Genomic DNA, 19303 nt, shown 5'->3' with positions numbered 1-19303 from the left:
TCTTGACACACAATTATTCGATTAATCGTCAAATGAATTGTTAGATTACTCGAGTACCAAAATAATTGATAGTGACAGCCCTTAGCCCTTTCCACTATTCTGTAATTTATAGGCTGCAGTTTCATGTTAAGTGTCCCACACTGTAAAATTGCATTCAATTTACGGTAATTGTGAAATGCTAATACAGTATTTATTTGAACTGAACAAATAAAATGTTATGAATAGTTCTGTTGATAATTCACTATGAATTATCATTGTGACATACTGGCCCTAGGGCTGGGCGATATATTTATTATTCACAATATAATCATGATTAATATTGCAGAATATGAAAAATGGCCAACATTGTGAATATAACAATGATTAAAAAGTCCTTTTACATAGAAGTTTCACATAGAGTGCATCAGTAGACCAATTTCACGATCCTTCAGGACTACACAATTAATCAAAATAACATCAAAATGGCGAATTGGCCTGTGGCAGGGTGGAGGGCGGGGCCGGGTTGCGATTATACACACCTGGTCCCTTATCAGGTTAATTAAGCCTCCGAAAGGGATAAAGATCGATGGCAGACGGTGGTGCGACAAGAGAGAGATAGTTTACGGACATGTCCGTCATGTGTGTGTGTTGTTGTCGTCTTTTGTTTAAGTTTATTATTAAAATATTATTTAAATCGTTAAGCCGGTTCTCGAATCCTCCTTTCAATTGAACTACGTTACATGGTCATATGTGATTATTAATCCACATAAGGCTGTGATTAAAAGAAAGATAAACATGGCCTGTGTGTGATTCAGATCAAACCGGTGATTCGCTGATCTGATGGCAGCGCTCTCAGATCAGTTCACATGCATTGTGAAATCAAAGTAATGCAGGTTCAAGCATTCACACAATTCCAAACATTAGTAACAGCTACAAGTTATTACACAAATTTACAAACTCGGCACAGAATATGAAAAAGAGTTGACAACATTTCATGAAATGCAGATCATTGTAAACTGTCAAATACACATTGCCCTTTCGGTGTCAAAATATACGATTCTTGTGAAGTAAACAGGACAGAAATATATGTCTTTTTTATAACACGAATCTAATAATCAGAATAATAAAGATAATTCAACATTATATTATAATAACAAACCTGACATGTCCCATGGTAATATTTTAGAACTGTAACAATGTCAAAGTCTTTCTAGCAAGTCAGTCCACTAATGGCCATCTGTGGAATGCTCTCGGTAGACTATTTCCAGTCATGATGAAAGTGTAGCTCTTATATACTTGAATGTGGGAACACTGAAATGTCAAAAACGGTTGGTCAAGATTACGATAAAAGAACATATTTCAATTCAGCAGTAAAATCTGACAATGCTGGTACCATAAAAGTGCGTCTTTACCTCAGATTACGCAAAAAATAATATTTTTTCCCAGCTTGTATAGCTAATGCGCATGCAAGTTTTTTTTAGATGATTGACAGGCGATGTCTGTATCTAAAATATTACCATGTGAGTGGTGGTGGTGTAGTGGTCTAAAGCACATAACTGGTAATCTGGTAATCAGAAGGATGCTGGTTCGAGCCCCACAGCCAACACCATTGTGTCCTTGAGCAAGGCACTTAACTCCAGGTTGCTCCAGGGGGATTGTCCCTGTAATAAGGGCTCTGTAAGTCGATTTGGATAAAAGAGTCAGCCAAATGCATAAATGTAAATACGATTGGCTCTTTTACCTGTAAGGCGGTACTACCTTTCTGAAGGTAGACCATTGAGCGTTCCATGTTCTCCCATTCATTTTAATAGAAGTGGCCTGACTCTGCTAAATATCCATCCATCCATCCATCCATCTTCAACCGCTTATCCGAAGTCGGGTCACGGGGGCAGCTGCTCCAGCAGGGGCCCCAAACTTCCCTATCCCGAGCCACATTAACCAGCTCTGACTGGGGGACCCCGAGGCGTTCCCAGGCCAGTGTGGAGATGTAATCTCTCCACCTATTCCTGGGTCTTCCCCGAGGCCTCCTCCCAGCTGGACGTGCCTGAAACACCTCCCTAGGGAGGCGGCCAGGGGACATCCTTACCAGATGCCCAAACCACCTCAACTGGCTCCTTTCGACGCAAAGGAGCAGCGGCTCTACTCCGAGCTCCTCACGGATGACTGAGCTCCTCACCCTATCTCTAAGGGAGAAGCCCGCCACCCTTCTGAGGAAGCCCATTTCGGCCGCTTGTACTCGTGACCTAGTTCTTTCGGTCATGACCCAACCTTCATGACCATAGGTGAGGGTAGGAACAAAAATTTACCGGTAGATCGAGAGCTTTGCCTTTCGGCTCAGCTCTCTTTTCGTGACAACGGTGCGATAGAGCGAGAGCAATACTGCCACCGCTGCCCCGATTCTCCGGCCAACCTCCCGCTCCATTGTCCCCTCACTCGTGAACAAGACCCCGAGGTACTTGAACTCCTTCACTTGGGGCAAAACCTCATTCCCTACCTGGAGTACGCACTCCATCGGTTTCTGCTAAATAGTCTCTGGCAATGTTCAACTGGGTTTAAAAAATAAGTCAGTGAAGTAGCTTTGCACACCTTTTTCATTCACAAAAATGTATTAGTAAAAATATATGAAGGTAAATAATGCTTTTTATTAAGCTACTTTGTATCATTTTATATGAAATATAAATTAAAAAAGTGCATATCAATTAAAATTACTGAATTTCATTCTCTGTGTTTATTTAGTCAAAAACGAATAATATATATTTTTTTTAATAATCTTGAAAATATTAATCTACTTGGCTGGAATGGCTGTTTGGAGGAAATAATGGTTCCTCTGATCACTTTTGAGCCAATAAAATAAATTTTGATCCATTTTAGAGCAAATACATAAATATCGAGATATATAGAATATCGTCGATGGGCTGAAAAATATCGAGATATAATTTCATGTCGGCATGAAACGGAAGTTGCGACCGACTTTACTTCAGTATTGTGATGTTTTTCCTAGTAAAATGGCTTATTGAACAAGAAAAAAATGTTGGCCTGGGAGTTTATCCATCAGTTGTTGATTGGATTGCATAAAGTGGCCGTTGCATACCGGAGTGGAGGCAGATGTGAATGAGTTTGCAGTGGACACAAACACACACCCCTGCCACCATGCTGCTTGAGCCAGAGTGTGTTATCGGTGAAATTGAGCAGCAATCTCAACACATTGATCATCAAACTGACAACATAAACACACAAGCACATCGTGGTCTTGGCTTCTGACGAGGCTGTAGCAGTTGAAAAACGAGCAAGCAAAAGATAACAATATTTTAACATTTTGAATCACTAAATATAAAGGGGAAAAAAACACTTAATCATGCTGTTCATCACAAGATACCTTCATTAAAAAGTATGAATAAACTCCAGAGGTATCCAAAGTGTTGTATTCAGTAGTGATCACATTCAAGCGTGAAATATCTCGAACACATCCACGAATTAGCCGTTATTCCACCTCATTCGAAATGTAAATTCAAGCCAGCTGGCCGTAACCAAGGAAATTTGGGGTAAGAAACTTGAGTTTTGTAGGAAAACAGCCGAAAATACACCTTTTTTTTAGTTTGTTGATAGGTCAATTTGTTTTATATATATATATATATATAAAACAGCCAATATGCATGGATGAATAAGACCAGTAACATGCATTAATAAAATAAATAGGGGAAATTTTTATTTCATGCCGAAATATCGCCAAGCCTTACTGACAACCAGTAAACACCATGAGAGCATCACACAAAGCAGAGATACTTTTAAAAATAAGAGATATATATCCATTACAAGCTCCAAAACTGATCCAGTGAGAAATCATTAGTATCTATGATTTGATTACCATCTTTGCTGTATTTTTGTAATGCAAATCACTAATTATTAAGCAGCTGCATAAAGGTATCGAAGGTTAAACTGTTATTGCTGTTATTGGTGGTATTCTGACAAACATTTACAGTATATCTGATTTAAATCTGAGTTTTCACAAAGTAGCGCTGGGATGAGGGGCTGATGAGAGATTGTGAGCACACCCATTTCATTGACACCGACAGTGGACGTGATGGAGTTAGTGAAACTGAAAGTATGAATAAATCCTAAACTGTCACTAACTGTCGCAACTCATGTTACATCAAGAACACTCAGATTTGGAGCCTGGGTAGCTCACTGACTAACACCCCTAAAGTTGTGAGTTTGAATCTAGGGTGTGCTGAGAGACTCCAGCCAGGTCTCCTTAGCAACCAAATTGGCCCGGTTGCTAGGGAGGATAGAGTCACATTGGGTAACCTCCTCGTGGTTGCTATAATGTGGGTCTTCCTCTCGATGAGGCACGTGGTGAGTTGTACGTGGATGCTGCAGAGAATAGCGTTGGCCTCTACACTCGCTACGTCTCCTCGGTAACACGCTCAACAAGCCATGTAATAAATTGCATGGATTGACAGTCTCAGACACGGAGGAAACTGAGATTCGTCCTCCACCACCTGGATTGAGTCACAATGTAACCACGAGGACTTAGAGTGCATTGGGAATCGGGCATTCCAATTTGGGAGAAGAGGGGTGAAAATCACAAAAAAGTACACTCAGATTTGGCTTTGCTTATTTATTTCATATTTAATTCATTTTTATATCCCTTTTGCAGAATCTTTGTTCTCTCTGTGTCTAACTATACAGCGAGTCAGAATTACTACCGTAACGAGTCTTGAAAATTGTCACCTTAATATACATATTCATCTGCTTGTCTGAGAGTATAAATTTGTGAATGCTCAGAATGGTGAATAACACCCCCCAGTGGCCATAATGTTGTGCTTCGAGAGCTGAGCAAGCACTCATTCATTAGGAGTTAGCAGTATATGTGTGATTTTGTTTGTGCTGCGATAAAAACAAAAAAATCAGTCCTGAATTTAGGCATGATTAATCTGATTGCTGATCTAGATCAGTGGCCGATCGATCAGTGCATCCCTAAATTAAATAATATCATCTTTTAAAAAATACTTTCCCTTTCTGCTGACTTCACCAAAGGTATAGGGGCTAAATGCATTGTGAATGGAATTTCACGTTGACTTACACACAATAATAATATTAAAAAAAAACATTTAATAGGTAATGAATCTCCTTTCCTGATTCAGGTTTTGGTTCGTTTGTTGACAAGACGCTTCTTCCATTCACTGATACCAATGTAGACAAGCTCAAAAGACCTTGTCCGGACAAAAATGTACCATGTCAGCCAGCATTTGGCTTTCAGCATGTCCTTTCCCTGACGAAAAACGGAGACCAATTCAAAGACATGGTAGCAAAGCAGAACATATCTGGCAACCTGGACCCCCCAGAAGGAAGTCTGGATGCCATCATGCAAGCTGCAGTCTGCGAGGTGAGATTTGTTTAATTATTTAACATATCATGAAATTATCAGATTTTATACATGGGGGCCTGTGTAGCTCAGCAAGTAAAGATGTTGCCTACCACACCTGGAGTCGCAAGTTCGAATCCAGGGCGTGCTTCAAGTCAGGCTTCCAAAGCAACCACTTGGCCCAGTTGCTAGGGTGGGTAGTGCCACGTCGGGTTTACCTCCTCGTGGTCTCTATAATGTGGTTCTCGCTCTCAGTGGGGCAATGGTGAGTTGTGCGTGGATGCTGCAGAGAAAAGCGTGAAGCCTCCAAACGTGCTAGGTCTCCGAGGTAATACGCTCAACAAGCAACATGATAACATGCACGATTGACGGTCTCAGCGCGGAGGTAACTGAGATTCGTCCTACGCTACCATGAGGACCTAGAGCACAATGGAAATTGGGGATGCCAAATTGGGGAGAAAAAATTATATATATATATATATATATATATATATATATATATATATATATATACATATATACATATATACACACAAAAAAAGGTTTTGCAACACTTGTTTCTCATGATCTTAAAAATCTTTTGCTCTGAAGGTGTATTTGACTTAAAAGTTTTAAATTTGTTTTGTAGACAAAAATATAACCATATTTATTTATTTCATTATAAAACTAAAATGTAATAAAAAAAAAAAAGTTTTTCTATGACTTATAAATATATAACACAGTTTATAGTCACAACCATTTTTTCACATTTTAGAATAACAGTAAAGTCATCTAAACTATGCAATAACATAAATGGAATTATGGGAATTATGTTGTGAATATAAAAATCCAAAATAAATCAAAATTGTGTTATATTTTAGCATCTTCAAAGTAGCCACCCTTTCCCTAGAATTTGCAGACATGTACTCTTGACATTTTCTCAAATAACTACTTGAGGTGTCACCCTAGGATGCTTTTTAAACAATATTGAAGAAGTTCCCATCTATGTTGGGCACTTACTGGCTGCTTTCCTTAAGTATTCAGTCAAAGTCATCCATTTAAAAAAACTTAGTTTTATAATGAAATCAATATTGGCACAATTATATTTTTGTCTACAAAACTCATTTGAAAAATTTAAGAATATGCCTTCAGATTAAAAGGTTTTTAAGATCATGAGAAACATTTCAGTCAAGTGACCCCAAATATTTGAACAGCAGTGTGTGTGTGTGTGTGTGTGTGTGTGTGTGTGTGTGTGTGTGTGTGTGTGTGTGTGTGTGTGTGTGTGTGTGTGTGTGTGTATATATATATATTCATTTTACATACATACCTGAAACAAAACAAAATTTCCGACTTCGACCACCGATTTGAGCAAATACCAAGCTTAATGTTTTCTCCACACACAGAATGAAATTGGTTGGGCAAATAGTAGCACTCGGCTGTTGGTACTGGCCACAGATGACGGCTTCCACATGGCAGGTGATGGAAAACTTGCTGCCATTCTAGAACCAAACAAAGAAACCTGTCAACTGATCAACAACATGTACAGCAAGAACAACATCTGGGTATGATTAATTTCTGGTTTTATAGTTTTTGATATTTGTTAAGAACATCTGAACTAAACCATGAAAAAGTTAAAACTATGGCATGATCTGTTTTCAGGACTATCCATCTGTTGGGCAGATAGCGCGAAAGCTGGAGGAGAAGAACATACAACCAATTTTTGCAGTCACCAAGAAAATGGAAACTGTATACACAGTGAGTAAATCATATTTAGTTTAGTGTTTCCCTCACCGCTATTCAAGAGAAGGGGAATGTGATGAAGACACAACCAATCCAGAAGCCCATGAGCCAACAGCTCATACATACAGTATATGTCAGTGGGAATTGCGGCACTTTTTGCTCCACAGCTCCAACGAAAAGGCCTATTTTTTTCTGAGTTGTAAACTTGTGAGTTGTATGTAATGAGAGAAAACGACTGCAAAATAATATATTGACAGCACATATCGAACACAATTTTCTGTTGCGTTGTCTTCGCTAATTGCACACAAAAACACTGCAATACGCTGTCCAGTTTGCAAATTAAACACTCAATTGATACGGTTCATTAATAGCATCACTTGAATTTGTTGAATCAGTCCAAATCAAACATACAGTAGGAGTCATTGGACTTAATCTGTCAGACAACTCCCCACCTCACTGAATTGGCTAGGATGACTCTTTCTCTCACTAAACAGCAGGTTATCACGTCAAAATAAGATGAAAACCACCACTGTGTTACTGTGCACTTTTTAAAAACAACCTTAAAATGCTAATATGTAAGGTTAACAAAAATGTAAATCAGTCCAACTACCATCTGGTAGTTCATATATCAATGTTTATTAAAAACATATTGGGGAGGTCATTATTTGCATATTATTATTCTTAATAGTAGTTGCACAATGGTGTACTTGATTACAGTTGTGTGTTCTTTAACAGGAGCTAAGCAAACTGATCCCTAAATCTGCAGTTGGAGTGCTTTCTGATGACTCAAACAATGTTGTTAATCTAATTGTGGATGCATACAAAGTGAGTGCAATTGGATTTTGAATTGTGATGTGTTTTATCAAAAGCCTCATCAAAAGTTTATCAAAAATCATCAGCTACCAGAGCAGAGCTTGACCTATTTAACCTATTAAACAGAACCTAACCTCGGAAGTGATTGTGGCACATGATACACTCCCAGACTTCATATCTGTGAAATACACATCGAACTGTAATGGTGAAACAAAGACCAGTGACCAGGGGAAATGTGATAATGTGAAATTTGAAAAGGTGAGTTTACCAAAAGTGTGAAGTTTTAAATGTGAATCACTGGAATATTTCCCCATATGAGTGCTTGCATGTGCAACATTGTAGTGATTTGTTTAGCACAGTTTAGCAATGTTTTGACAAAGTTTCATCTTAAATTTTCTTGATAATAACACTACTAGTACAATGGGAAAAAGGAACTTTTGAATTCGTACATTGTGTATTTGCTTTAGTTTGGCTTATTTGCAAATGAACATGTTATAATAACGAATGCCCAACTCAGACATAAGAGCTTCCAAGATGCACTTGAAGGCAGCATTACAGCATATGTCAATTACCTTACCAACAAGACGAAATACTATAATAATTTTTATTTTTATATCAACATGCTATTTTTAAAACCAAGTCACATCAAAGTGATATCAAGTTTATCAATGTTTTTAAACATTTTTAAATTACTTCAAAAATAACAACTACAATAATACAGTAACAAGCACATGTCATGTACAATATCTTTCATTTCTTAGCACCAACTGTTTTTTGGCTATTATTATTATTATTATTATTACCATTATTATTATTAACCTCACTGTCTTTTTGGACCAATAATTAAAACATTGGTAAACTCAAGAGGTGCAATGAGAGTCAAGGGGTTGACACAGAGGTGCAGTTTTAATTTAGCCAAGATGAGTTCTTGCTAAAATCTGGATCATTCACAGATATTGTAGTTTTGTGAGTTGAGTGGATGAGCTGTTTATATTGTAATAAGTACGTCTATTTCCACTAGTTACTTTCGCATTCAGCCCGATTTGTAGACCTGTTGCAAACGTCAGAGGCAGAAATCAGTGGTAGTCAGCCAAACGCAGCAACAAGGAGGAAACGCGTTCTGTCACATGACTTTTCACCTATATTTTGCTGTGCATACAGGGTATATATATATATATATATATATATATATATATATATATATATATATATATATATATATATATATATACAGTGATGGGGAGTAACAGAATACATGTAACATGATTAAGTATTTAAAATACAAAATATAAGTAACTGTATTCCACTACAGTTACAATTTAAATCATTTTAATTAGAATACATATACATTCAAAATGTATTTTGATTACTTTGCATTTTATTGTCATTTCATTAATTTAATATTTAGTCCTTTCAGATGGAAAACATTTACACATATAAATTATGCGATCCAAAGTGCATTTGAACAGCGGTGAAACACTTTCTTATGATGTGTTACATTCATACGAGCAGACAGAGAAGAAGGTTTGAAGTAAGTTTGGAGCAGAAGAAATAGAAATAAACCTTGTGTAAATTGTAAACTTTACGCCAAGCTAAAATGCTATTTCTAGCCATTTTACATGAACATGTTACCAGACACAATCCTATTTTTTTTATCAAGAAAATTCATGTTCGATCATAATTATTTTTTTTATAGTAAGACCTTTGATATTAGGGCAAAAATCATATTCTTGATAATAATTTTTGTATTGTTTTCCTGTAAAAATGTCTAAAACTCCTTAAAAAAGATACATTTGATTTATATTGTTTTAGAAACAACACTGCATAAGATATTTCATTTTTTCAGAGAATGTTTTTTTAACATGTGTATTTTGTCTGACTGTACTGGCAGAATTTTTATAGTCAAAACAAGTGAAAAAAATCTACCAGTACTGAAGAAGAAATCCAAAGTATTTAGAATATGTTACTGACCTTGAGTAATCAACGAAATATGTAACAAATCACATGTTACAGCATATACTCTGTATTCTGTAGTGGAATAAATTTCAAAAGTAATCTTCCCAACCCTGTATATATATATATATATATATATATATATATATATATATATATATATATATATATACATACACACACACATACATATACATACATATACACACACACACACACACACACACACACACACACACACAGTATTGTGCAAATGTTTTAGGCATTTAAGATGTTTCACAAAAACATTTGTCATAAGATGGATATTTATATCTTCAGCTTTAGTGTGTCAAGAGGAAAAATACATTTTAGACTCCCAAACATTTCTTTTGCACATAGAAAGGTTAGAATAGAAAAGCAGAGCGCTCCGCAAGAGATGGCATTGCCCACACAGTGTGATGTGACATTCTTATTATGCAACAATCCTCATTTTAAATCAATGCTCATGGTAACATCTCATTTAAAGAGTATTAGTTTGAGCATTCTCCCATTATTAGTGTTGTACAGAGTGTTGCACAACTTCTGGCCATTCAAGCCTTCAACATTTCTCATCCAATGATGTGTAAATAATCATAATCATACACATGCCTAATGTTGCAGATTCCTTAATCATCATATTAGCAATATTAATAAGTGCAATAAGACACAATTTTAGACTCTGTGAATTACTTTGTTATTCTTAACGGAATCTTTTCAGGTGACTTTTAAGGTGACAGTTACAGCTGAGAAATGTATTAAGCCTCAGAGTTTCCTCATCGGGCCATTAGGCTTTAGTGAAAAACTAAAGGTAAATGTTGCAACTCGATGCGAGTGTGAATGTGATGACACAAATGAAAATCATCCCCACTGTGGAGGAAATGGCAAAGTCGTCTGTGGTGGCTGCAGGTACTCGAAAAATATCCTTTGCCCTTATTCTTTTCTTTTTAGTTACTTTTACTGGTTTTAAATTCAAAAGGCCCTGTATGGGTGAATCTCACAATAAACATACCTGGGTCGTATTTCACCATATATTTCAACAAAATTATGTATTTCTTTTAGGGTGAAATATAACCAGGACATATTCTTGACATGCTCAATATTAAAACTAACATTTGTTTGAAGTATTATACTTCCACTGTTGCCTACAGCAGTGGCCAAAAGTATTGTCAGTGACATAAATTTTGTGTTTTGCAAAGTTTGCTGCTTCAGTATTTGTAGATAATTTTTTCACATGTTTCTATGGTATTCTGGAATACAATAAGCATTTCATGAGTTTTAAAGGCTTTTATTGGCAAAAACATTCAATATATGCAAATAGTCAATATTTACAGTGTTGACCTTTGTTCTTCATAACCTGTGCAACTCAGTCTGGCATGCTGGATATCAGCTTCTGGGCCAAATCCTGACTGATGGCGATCCATTCTTGCCTTATTAGTGCTCGGAGTTTATCACAATTTGTGGGTCCACTCGCCTTTTGAGGATTGACCACAGGTCCTCTATGGGATTAAGATCCGGGGAGTTGCCTGGCCACGGATCCAAAATTTCAATGTAATGATCTCACTTCATTATTACTCTTGACCTGTGACATGGTGCTCCATCATGCTGGAAAATGCACGGATCATCACCAAATTGCTCCTGGATCATTGGGAGAAGTTGTTCTTGCAGGATGTTTTGATACCATTCTTTATTTATGGGCAGATTATTTATTGAGTTTTTGGGCAGAATTATAAGAGAGCCCACTCTGGATGGTCTCAGGATGCTTCACTGTTGGCACGACACAGGTAGCATTCACCTTTTCTTCTCCAGACTATCGATTTTCCAGATGTCCCAAACAGTCGGAAGGGGGCTTCATCAGAGAAAATAACTTTGCACCAGTCTTCTGCTGTCCAATCCTTGTACTTCCTGCAGAATTTCAGTCTGTCCTTGATGTTTTTCTTGGAGAGAAGTGGCTTCTTTGCTGCCCTTCTTGACACCAGGCCATTGTCCAAAAGTTTTCGCCTCACTGTGCGTGCAGATGTACTCACACCAACCTGCTGCCAATATTGAGCAAGCTCTGCACTGGTGGTGACACGATTCCGTAGCTGACTCCTCAGGAGGAGATGGTCCTGGTGCTTCCTGGACACTCTGGGACGTCCTGAAGCCTTCACTGCAGTTTAACCTCTCTCCTTGAAGTTCTTGATGATCCGGTGAATGGTTATTTCAGGTGCAATATTCTTTGCAGCAATTTCCTTGCATGTGAGGCCATTTTGATGCAAAGCGATGGTGGCTGCACGTTTTACTTTAGAGGTAACCATTGCTAACAAGAACACAATAATTGGAAGCACATCTTCCCTCCTTTTATAGCAATCAGTCTGCTATTATAATCCAATCAGAATGATAGTGATTTCACCTGACTAGTGCTCATTCACACTTTCCCAGGTGCTGCTGATATGATTAATGAAATTATGTTAGCTGGTCATTTTATGCCAGGGCCAAAAAACTGTGAAATTTAGTTTTTTGTGATAAAGTAAATTTTTTTGGCCAATGAAGCTTTTTGCAAATATTTCAAATGCATCTGAACACTCTGCACAATAATCTAGAAATAATGTGAATCAACACCACAACAACTGAAGCAGAAAACTTTGCGAAACACAACATTTATTTCACTGCCAATACTTTTGGCCACGGCTGTATACAATAGGCAGTAGTGGAAGCATTTTAAACTGTCCAAACAGACTGTCCATTATACTGTGTATCTCTAATATACTGCATAACCTGCCCATAGGTGTAATACTGGATTCTTAGGGCAGCGCTGTGAGTGCAAACTAGGCCAAAAGGACGAGGCCTCACTAAAAGCACAATGCAGGAAGGACAACGGGACAGAATGCGAGGGAAAAGGGGATTGTGTGTGCGGACGATGTCAGTGCCACCTCACAGAGAGCGGCGGCAATTTCTATGGCGAATACTGTGAATGTGATGATGAGCACTGTGAAAATGTTTACAAGAAACAGTGTGCAGGTGAATCATGGCGAGAAGCTGATACTTAAAAAGTGTTTTAGTAGGATTGTCATAATCCTTTATTGCTGACAATTTATTGTTATACTATTAATTCCGATTAACAATTTAATTGTCTTTTTTGTTTATGTCACAGAGTAGTACACCTACACCTTAAGATGTAATTTACTCTCAAAGAACTTGAACTAATTTTTTAAGGTCCTTTAAGGCATTGAAGAAGAGTTGCTTTTCAAATTTCTTTATCTGGATGGCAACATGTAAATTAAATTTAACATGTACAATTATCTTAAATCATAAAGTAGATTAAATATTCATTATAGGCCTATATTTAAGTTAGTTCCCTTTCTAATGAAGTGACACAAGGGGTCTTCTTGGGATGCCAAATGTCCCTCTGAACTTGAGAAAAGGCCAATGTCAAATTGGCAGACAGAATTTGCATGCCCCGCCCCAGACATACGGGTATAAAGGGAAGCGGGGCAGCATCTGTCAGTCAGAATTTTTTCTTCGGAGCCGAACGTTTGTGCAACAGCAAAGCTGAGTTCACCTGGGCGCTTCGACAGTGCTTTCATTGCCTGAAAGAGTGTCCTCCTAAAAAGAGTTTATTTCCTCAAAAAGAGTTTGAGTTCCCACTCATAAAAGAGCAATACACAGCAGGCATTGAACGTCCTTTTCAGGACACGTCTTTTTAAAGATGTCTTTCCGCCTCTGTGTAGTTCCTGGTGCGAGAACATAGCCATGGCAACATTGCGGTCGCGGCTTTCTTTTCTCACGAGAGAACGCCACTTCAGCTGCCACCCGCGTCGTTCCATCTTCCCACGGAATTGAGGATGACCCGGCTGCCGATGAAGGCAATTTGGGAATGCCAACGGGCTCGGTTTCGCCATGTAAATCCCCACAAACCACCCGCCCCCCGGCACGCTTGCTTGCTTCCGTCCGAGCTCAGGATGAGTGCAGCACGCCTCACGGCCAGCCGGCATTCTCCCTTGAGCCCCCGGAATTGGATGATGACATCGCCGCTACATCGGAGAGCGTCACAGCGGCGTCTGATGCTGCCACCTTCGGGTCTACTCGCCCAGTCTGAGGCTGACGCGCAGATGTCCGCTATGCTTTCTCAGGCCGCCGAGAGTGTGAGGCTGGACTGGAAACTTCCATTAGCCTCCATCAAGAGGGTTGACCTGCAAGCGTTCTCTGTCAGCAACACCTGCCTGGAGTTCGGTCCAGCACATACTCATGTTATCCTAAGGCCATGACCGGGCGACATGCCCAAGGTTCCAATGACCTCCTTCAGGGACCAGGTCATGAACCTGCAAGCAAGTTGCCCCAGGAGGAGGGCTTTGAGCTGGGCAACACCCTATACCTTCGCCAGATTTTACAATCTCAAGATTGAGTCGGTCTCGTCCCGTGTTTTGTCAGGTCCGAGCCGGTAGAACTCGGTAACGCGGCACAACCGACCGGGTGTTCCGCTTGCACACAGCGTCCTTCTCCAAGTTGATCCAGTGTGCCTTCTATCCCAGGTTAGCCACTAAGCGTAGCTCCCTGGATGTTCTCCTTCCTAGCTTTCTGGCCTGCGAATTCTGTGGAGCAATTCGCATTCAGACCCACTACGAGTCACAGGTGCTCTGTACTGGGGTCGGAATCCACAGGCTTAGTTCCCTTCTCAGGCAAACTCCCCGTGATGTATTTCCAATGGTACGGTCCCCCTGTCGGCGGACCCGCATTTCCCTTGGGCAGCCCCGGTCGCCGCACTTGAAGGGCTCCCCCTCATTAGGCTGGACCGACCACCGCGCCACTCCCACGTACGGCTTCACAACCCTCATGGTTTATTTGCCACATGTTACCTCCCCCAAGATTGGGCAGGATGTGACCTCCGCAGGGACTTTTCCCCCTGAAAGAATAGGACTATGCCTTCTCAGACACATTTCATAGCATTAAGAACGTGCTATGCATCACGTCTTATTCGAGAGACATAGTGAAAGGAAAAGTCAGCGGCTGCTGGACTTGCTCCCATGCTAGTCATGTAGCACCTATTCCCCCCCTCTGGAGTGCGGGGAACCTAAGGACTGTATATGACATCTCTTTTGGGGGCGTTGGGGAGGGCTACGTTCAGCCGACACAGTTGCCTCTAGCACGCAGTAGCCTGCTTGCATCTGTCTCGACAGTTCAAGTAACATGGTCAGTGCGTGGCATTTTTAGATGGGACCCCTTGTGTCACTTCATTCGACACAACGTTGAGTGAGTGACAGAAAGGGAACGTCATGGTTACTGTTGTAACCTCCGTTCCCTGAGGGAGGGAATGAGACGTTGTGTCCCTCCTGCCACAGCACTACACCTACCACCGTAAACGGCCGTGCCTTATTCTCGACTCCTCAATGCAAAATCCTGACTGACAGCCGCTGCCCCGCTTCCCTTTATACCCGTATGTCCGGGGCGGGGCATGCAAATTCTGTCTGCCAATTTGACATTTGGCATCCCAAGGAGACCCCTTGTATCACCTCATTCGACACAACGTCTCGTTCCCTTCCTCTGGGAACGGAGGTTCAGACAGTAACCATGACGTTTGTTTTAGTTCGTTTGTTGTTGTTTTTGCATTTTTTCATCTACAGTTGTGTTTTTCCAGGTCATGGGAAATGTAAATGTGGTAAATGCGATTGTGATAAAGGCTACGAGGGAACCGCATGTCAATGTGCAAAATCCGATGAGGCTTGTAAAATAGATGGAACTGTTTGTCATAATCGTGGTAAATGCATATGTAACCAATGTAAATGTGACAGAGGATACAAAGAGCCCAACTGCAAAACGTGTCCTACTTGCCAACGTCCATGTCAACAGTCAGGGTAAGAAACCACCAGAATAAATAATCTGTGCTATAAAAATAAATATTTAACAAAATCACAGTTGGATGCCATATCTAGCTTGTATAGCTTTTGGCTGCCTTTCATAACCTTTTTATGATCGCAAATCAGTGTTGGGCTGAAAATTACTTAAAGTAGAGATGTGACTTTTTCACCTAAAAATGAAAAATCTCTCATCATTTACTAACCCTCATGCCATCCCGGATGTGTTTGACTTTCTTTCTTCAGCAGAACACAAACAAAGATTTTTTGAAGAATATCTCAGCTCTGTAGGTCCATGAAATGCAAGTGAATGGTGATCAGACCTTTGTACATGTAGCTCCAAAAATCACATAAAGGAAACATATAAGTAATCCATATGACCCGAGTGGTTAAATCTATATCTTCAGATACGATATAATAGGTGTGGGTAAGAAACAGATCAAAATGTAAGTATTTTTTACTCTAAATCTCCACTTTAACTTTTACATCTGGAAGTCACATGTGGTGCCTGTTTAGTTTCACTTTCACATCTGAAAGTGAACGTGAAAATGCAGATTTAGAGTAAAAAAATTAATTAAATATTGTTCTGTTTCTTACCCACACCTATTATATCGCATCTGAAGATATAGATTTAACCACTGGAGTCATGCAGTATGGATTACTTTTATGTTTGCTTTATGTGATTTTAGGAGCTACAAATGTCTGATCACCATTCACTTGCATCCTGAGGACCTACAGAGCAGAGATATTTTTCTAAAAATCATCATTTGTGTTCTGCTGAGGAATGAAAGTCATACACATCTGGGATGGAATGAGGGAGAGCAAATGATGAGAGAATTTTCATATTTGGTTGAACTATCCCTTTAACTATGTTTTTCAGTGGCATGAGAGTAGCTCATTGGTTTTCAAAACATTGTCACATTACCAGAGTACATTTTTCACCTATTTTAGGAGTTGTGTTGAGTGTTTGGCCTTTGAAAGCGGTCCATTTGAAAAGAACTGTTCCAAGTCCTGTGGCCATCTTAAGCTCAAGAAGGTTGAGAAGTTGGTCAAGAGCGATTGTCGTGTCAAAGATAAAGAAGGCTGCTGGATGACATTTGTGATGACAGAGCTGGATGGATTTGACAACTATTCTGTCGATGTCTTGAAAGACAGAGGTATGGATCTAAACTTAATGAGTATTTAAATACTGAAACATGTACTGGCTACTCACATTTGTTAAAGGAAGTTCACCCAAAAATGTCCTTATTTACTCACCTTCATGTTGTTCAAATCTTTTATTAGAATGTCCTGAGGGGCCAAACATAGCTGCAATTGTAGGTGGATCTCTTGCAGCTGTGGCATTGATTGGTCTCCTGATCCTCCTCATCGTCAAGGCACTGCTTTATGCAAGTGACCTTAGAGAATGGAGGAGATTTGAAAAAGACAGGAAACATGAAAAAATGTCTGTAAGTTCTGTTTTCTCTATTTATAAAAATCCTTCCCTTGATTCTCAGTCAAACCCCCTTCTGATCTCAGAAATACAGCAGCTAATCATTGATAATCATGAAGATGGCTGTGCTACGACAAGCCTGATTGCTTTCATACTTAACTTTTAAAGTCAAAGTGACATCAAAATACCTTGATTACATTCTTAATCAGTGTTCCTGGTCTTATTGTGCCTGGATCGATGGTGCACGTTAAAAAAGTCTATGTGATCTTTCATAAAAATAAATAATTTCCTTTTCAGTTACGCCACAAATCGTACTTTTGCAAGCCCTACTCTACAACCACCTGGCTTCATTCATGTAATGGCCACTTTTCCCAATCCATTCAATGCCCAATAGATAAAATCAAGTCCAAAAATGTTTCTTCTTGAATGTTGTTTCCCTTGAAAATCCATAACAGATTACAGAAGTAAAATGGGTTGCGAAAAGCTTTTAATGTTGAATGTAATATAACAGATTGTTTTTCCCTTCCCCTACAGGGTACCAACCCATTATTCAAGGACGCAACAACCACAGTTCAAAACCCAACATTTTCCGGAGATTCTTAAGAAACCTGAATGGAAAATGCTGGCGATGTAGCACAGAGTGGATGTATATTAATAAATATATGAGTTTGATACATTAGCAATAACAAAAAACAACTTTAACATTTCTTACAGGTGTACACAGTAATTCTAACAAATTTCTAAATGATAAACATTTTAACAGAAAGAAATAGTAATTGTAGAATAGTATTTAAAATACACTTACATGATAGGGAGGAAAGACTTAAATCAGTCATATTAGAGTAAAAGCAGCTTTATTTAAAATTTGGTGCTGAACACACATACATTAGCACAGCATGTCTCGATCACATGACCAGCCAAATATTACTCGCTTTATCTGAATAGTCCTTTGTAACTGAATGCTTGGGTAATAAATTAATCATGGCTAACTGCAAATAGCAAATGTTTACAATGACATCGGAAAGTGAGAACTTCTGTTTCTGCATGATGCTGCATCTACGCCACTAGTTGTCAATGCACATAAATAGAAATTTAACTGAGTGCACCTTTAATATCCTGCACACATAGAATTAGTATGTTTTTCTAAGTAAAGTGTGGTTGTAGAACACATTTTTTTATTTTTTTATTTGAATAAACACTGATACATACAATACCAATGTAATGACTAACTTAAAAATGTAACTGTACATTTTAAATATGAATACCTATGAAAACTAATAAGATCATTCTGTAATGTCACTGAACTGCAATCCACAGATTCTCCATTATGAGATATGAGCACTGAAATTAGGTTGGTTTTCCCCATTTTAAGCATAGTGGAGAGGTGACCAGGACATTTGCTTAGCTTTGTATTGTAACCTGCCTTTTGATCCTTCATTGTTCATAACATCCAGCTTAGCTTGTAGTGTGTGTATGTATGTATATAAGGGCCTTGTCAAATTTCTTAAATAAATGGGAAGTTTTCATGTGTTTAAAACAAAAATACTAGAGCTTTTATTCTCTCATTTGTTTTATCTAATATGCTGTCATATTTTGTTTGCCCACATATACAACTTACACCAATTATATGTAAAATGAATAGAAACCCAGGATGAAAAGTAAACCAAGCACATTTCTTTGTGATTATTGTTGAGGCGCATATCAACAACAATAATACAATTACCAAGGTAAAAACTTCTATCGAGTGCTTGCCTTTGGGAGATTGAGCATCTTTAAGTAGGCCAGAAACATACTCTACGTCAATGCGAACTTGAATGATTGGCCAACGCATTGCAAAGCGCAATCAGGTTGTACATATTTAGCTTCCTGTGCTATTGTGATAATAACAAACCTCACTACTCAAGGAGGTGATAGTTACCTTTAAATGTCTATAAAAACCAGATGTTATTATTCAGGTGACTTGTTTTAAAAGTGTTGTCAGTTTAAGAGTTTGTCCTATTGTATTGACTAAACTGTTGTTATGCTATGACAATAGTAGTTATGTGTGTATCATGACAGCAGCAACGACCAGGGCAATTAACACACACGTTTTCATACTTAAGTATGTAGGCCTGAAAACACACAGAGGGAAATTGTGCTTAGTTTTCTGGGATTTCTGATGGCACAAAGCCATATTAAAACTGTAAACCGATCAGA

General features: G+C 38.7%; 1 protein-coding gene across 2 annotated transcripts in view; it reads left to right on the top strand.

Moving 5' to 3' along the window:
* itgb2 (integrin, beta 2) overlaps positions 1 to 18643 on the top strand; it is a 46329-nt gene extending 27686 nt beyond the window's left edge. For both annotated transcript variants that reach the window (XM_052148121.1, XM_052148120.1), the window contains exons 6-16: positions 5124 to 5365; positions 6727 to 6885; positions 6983 to 7078; positions 7799 to 7888; positions 8003 to 8134; positions 10566 to 10753; positions 12612 to 12844; positions 15459 to 15675; positions 16627 to 16832; positions 16960 to 17123; positions 17642 to 18643. In XM_052148121.1, the coding sequence (XP_052004081.1) occupies positions 5124 to 5365; positions 6727 to 6885; positions 6983 to 7078; positions 7799 to 7888; positions 8003 to 8134; positions 10566 to 10753; positions 12612 to 12844; positions 15459 to 15675; positions 16627 to 16832; positions 16960 to 17123; positions 17642 to 17710 (1796 nt within the window). In that variant the 3' untranslated portion in view covers positions 17711 to 18643. The remainder of the gene's footprint in view (positions 1 to 5123; positions 5366 to 6726; positions 6886 to 6982; positions 7079 to 7798; positions 7889 to 8002; positions 8135 to 10565; positions 10754 to 12611; positions 12845 to 15458; positions 15676 to 16626; positions 16833 to 16959; positions 17124 to 17641) is intronic.
* Positions 18644 to 19303: the final 660 nt, after the last annotated feature.

The sequence above is a fragment of the Xyrauchen texanus genome, chromosome 18 (assembly GCF_025860055.1).
Source record: "Xyrauchen texanus isolate HMW12.3.18 chromosome 18, RBS_HiC_50CHRs, whole genome shotgun sequence".
Lineage (NCBI taxonomy): Eukaryota > Metazoa > Chordata > Actinopteri > Cypriniformes > Catostomidae > Xyrauchen > Xyrauchen texanus.
The sequence above is the reverse complement of the archived record's forward strand: the minus strand, read 5'-3'. Positions and strand labels throughout refer to the sequence as shown.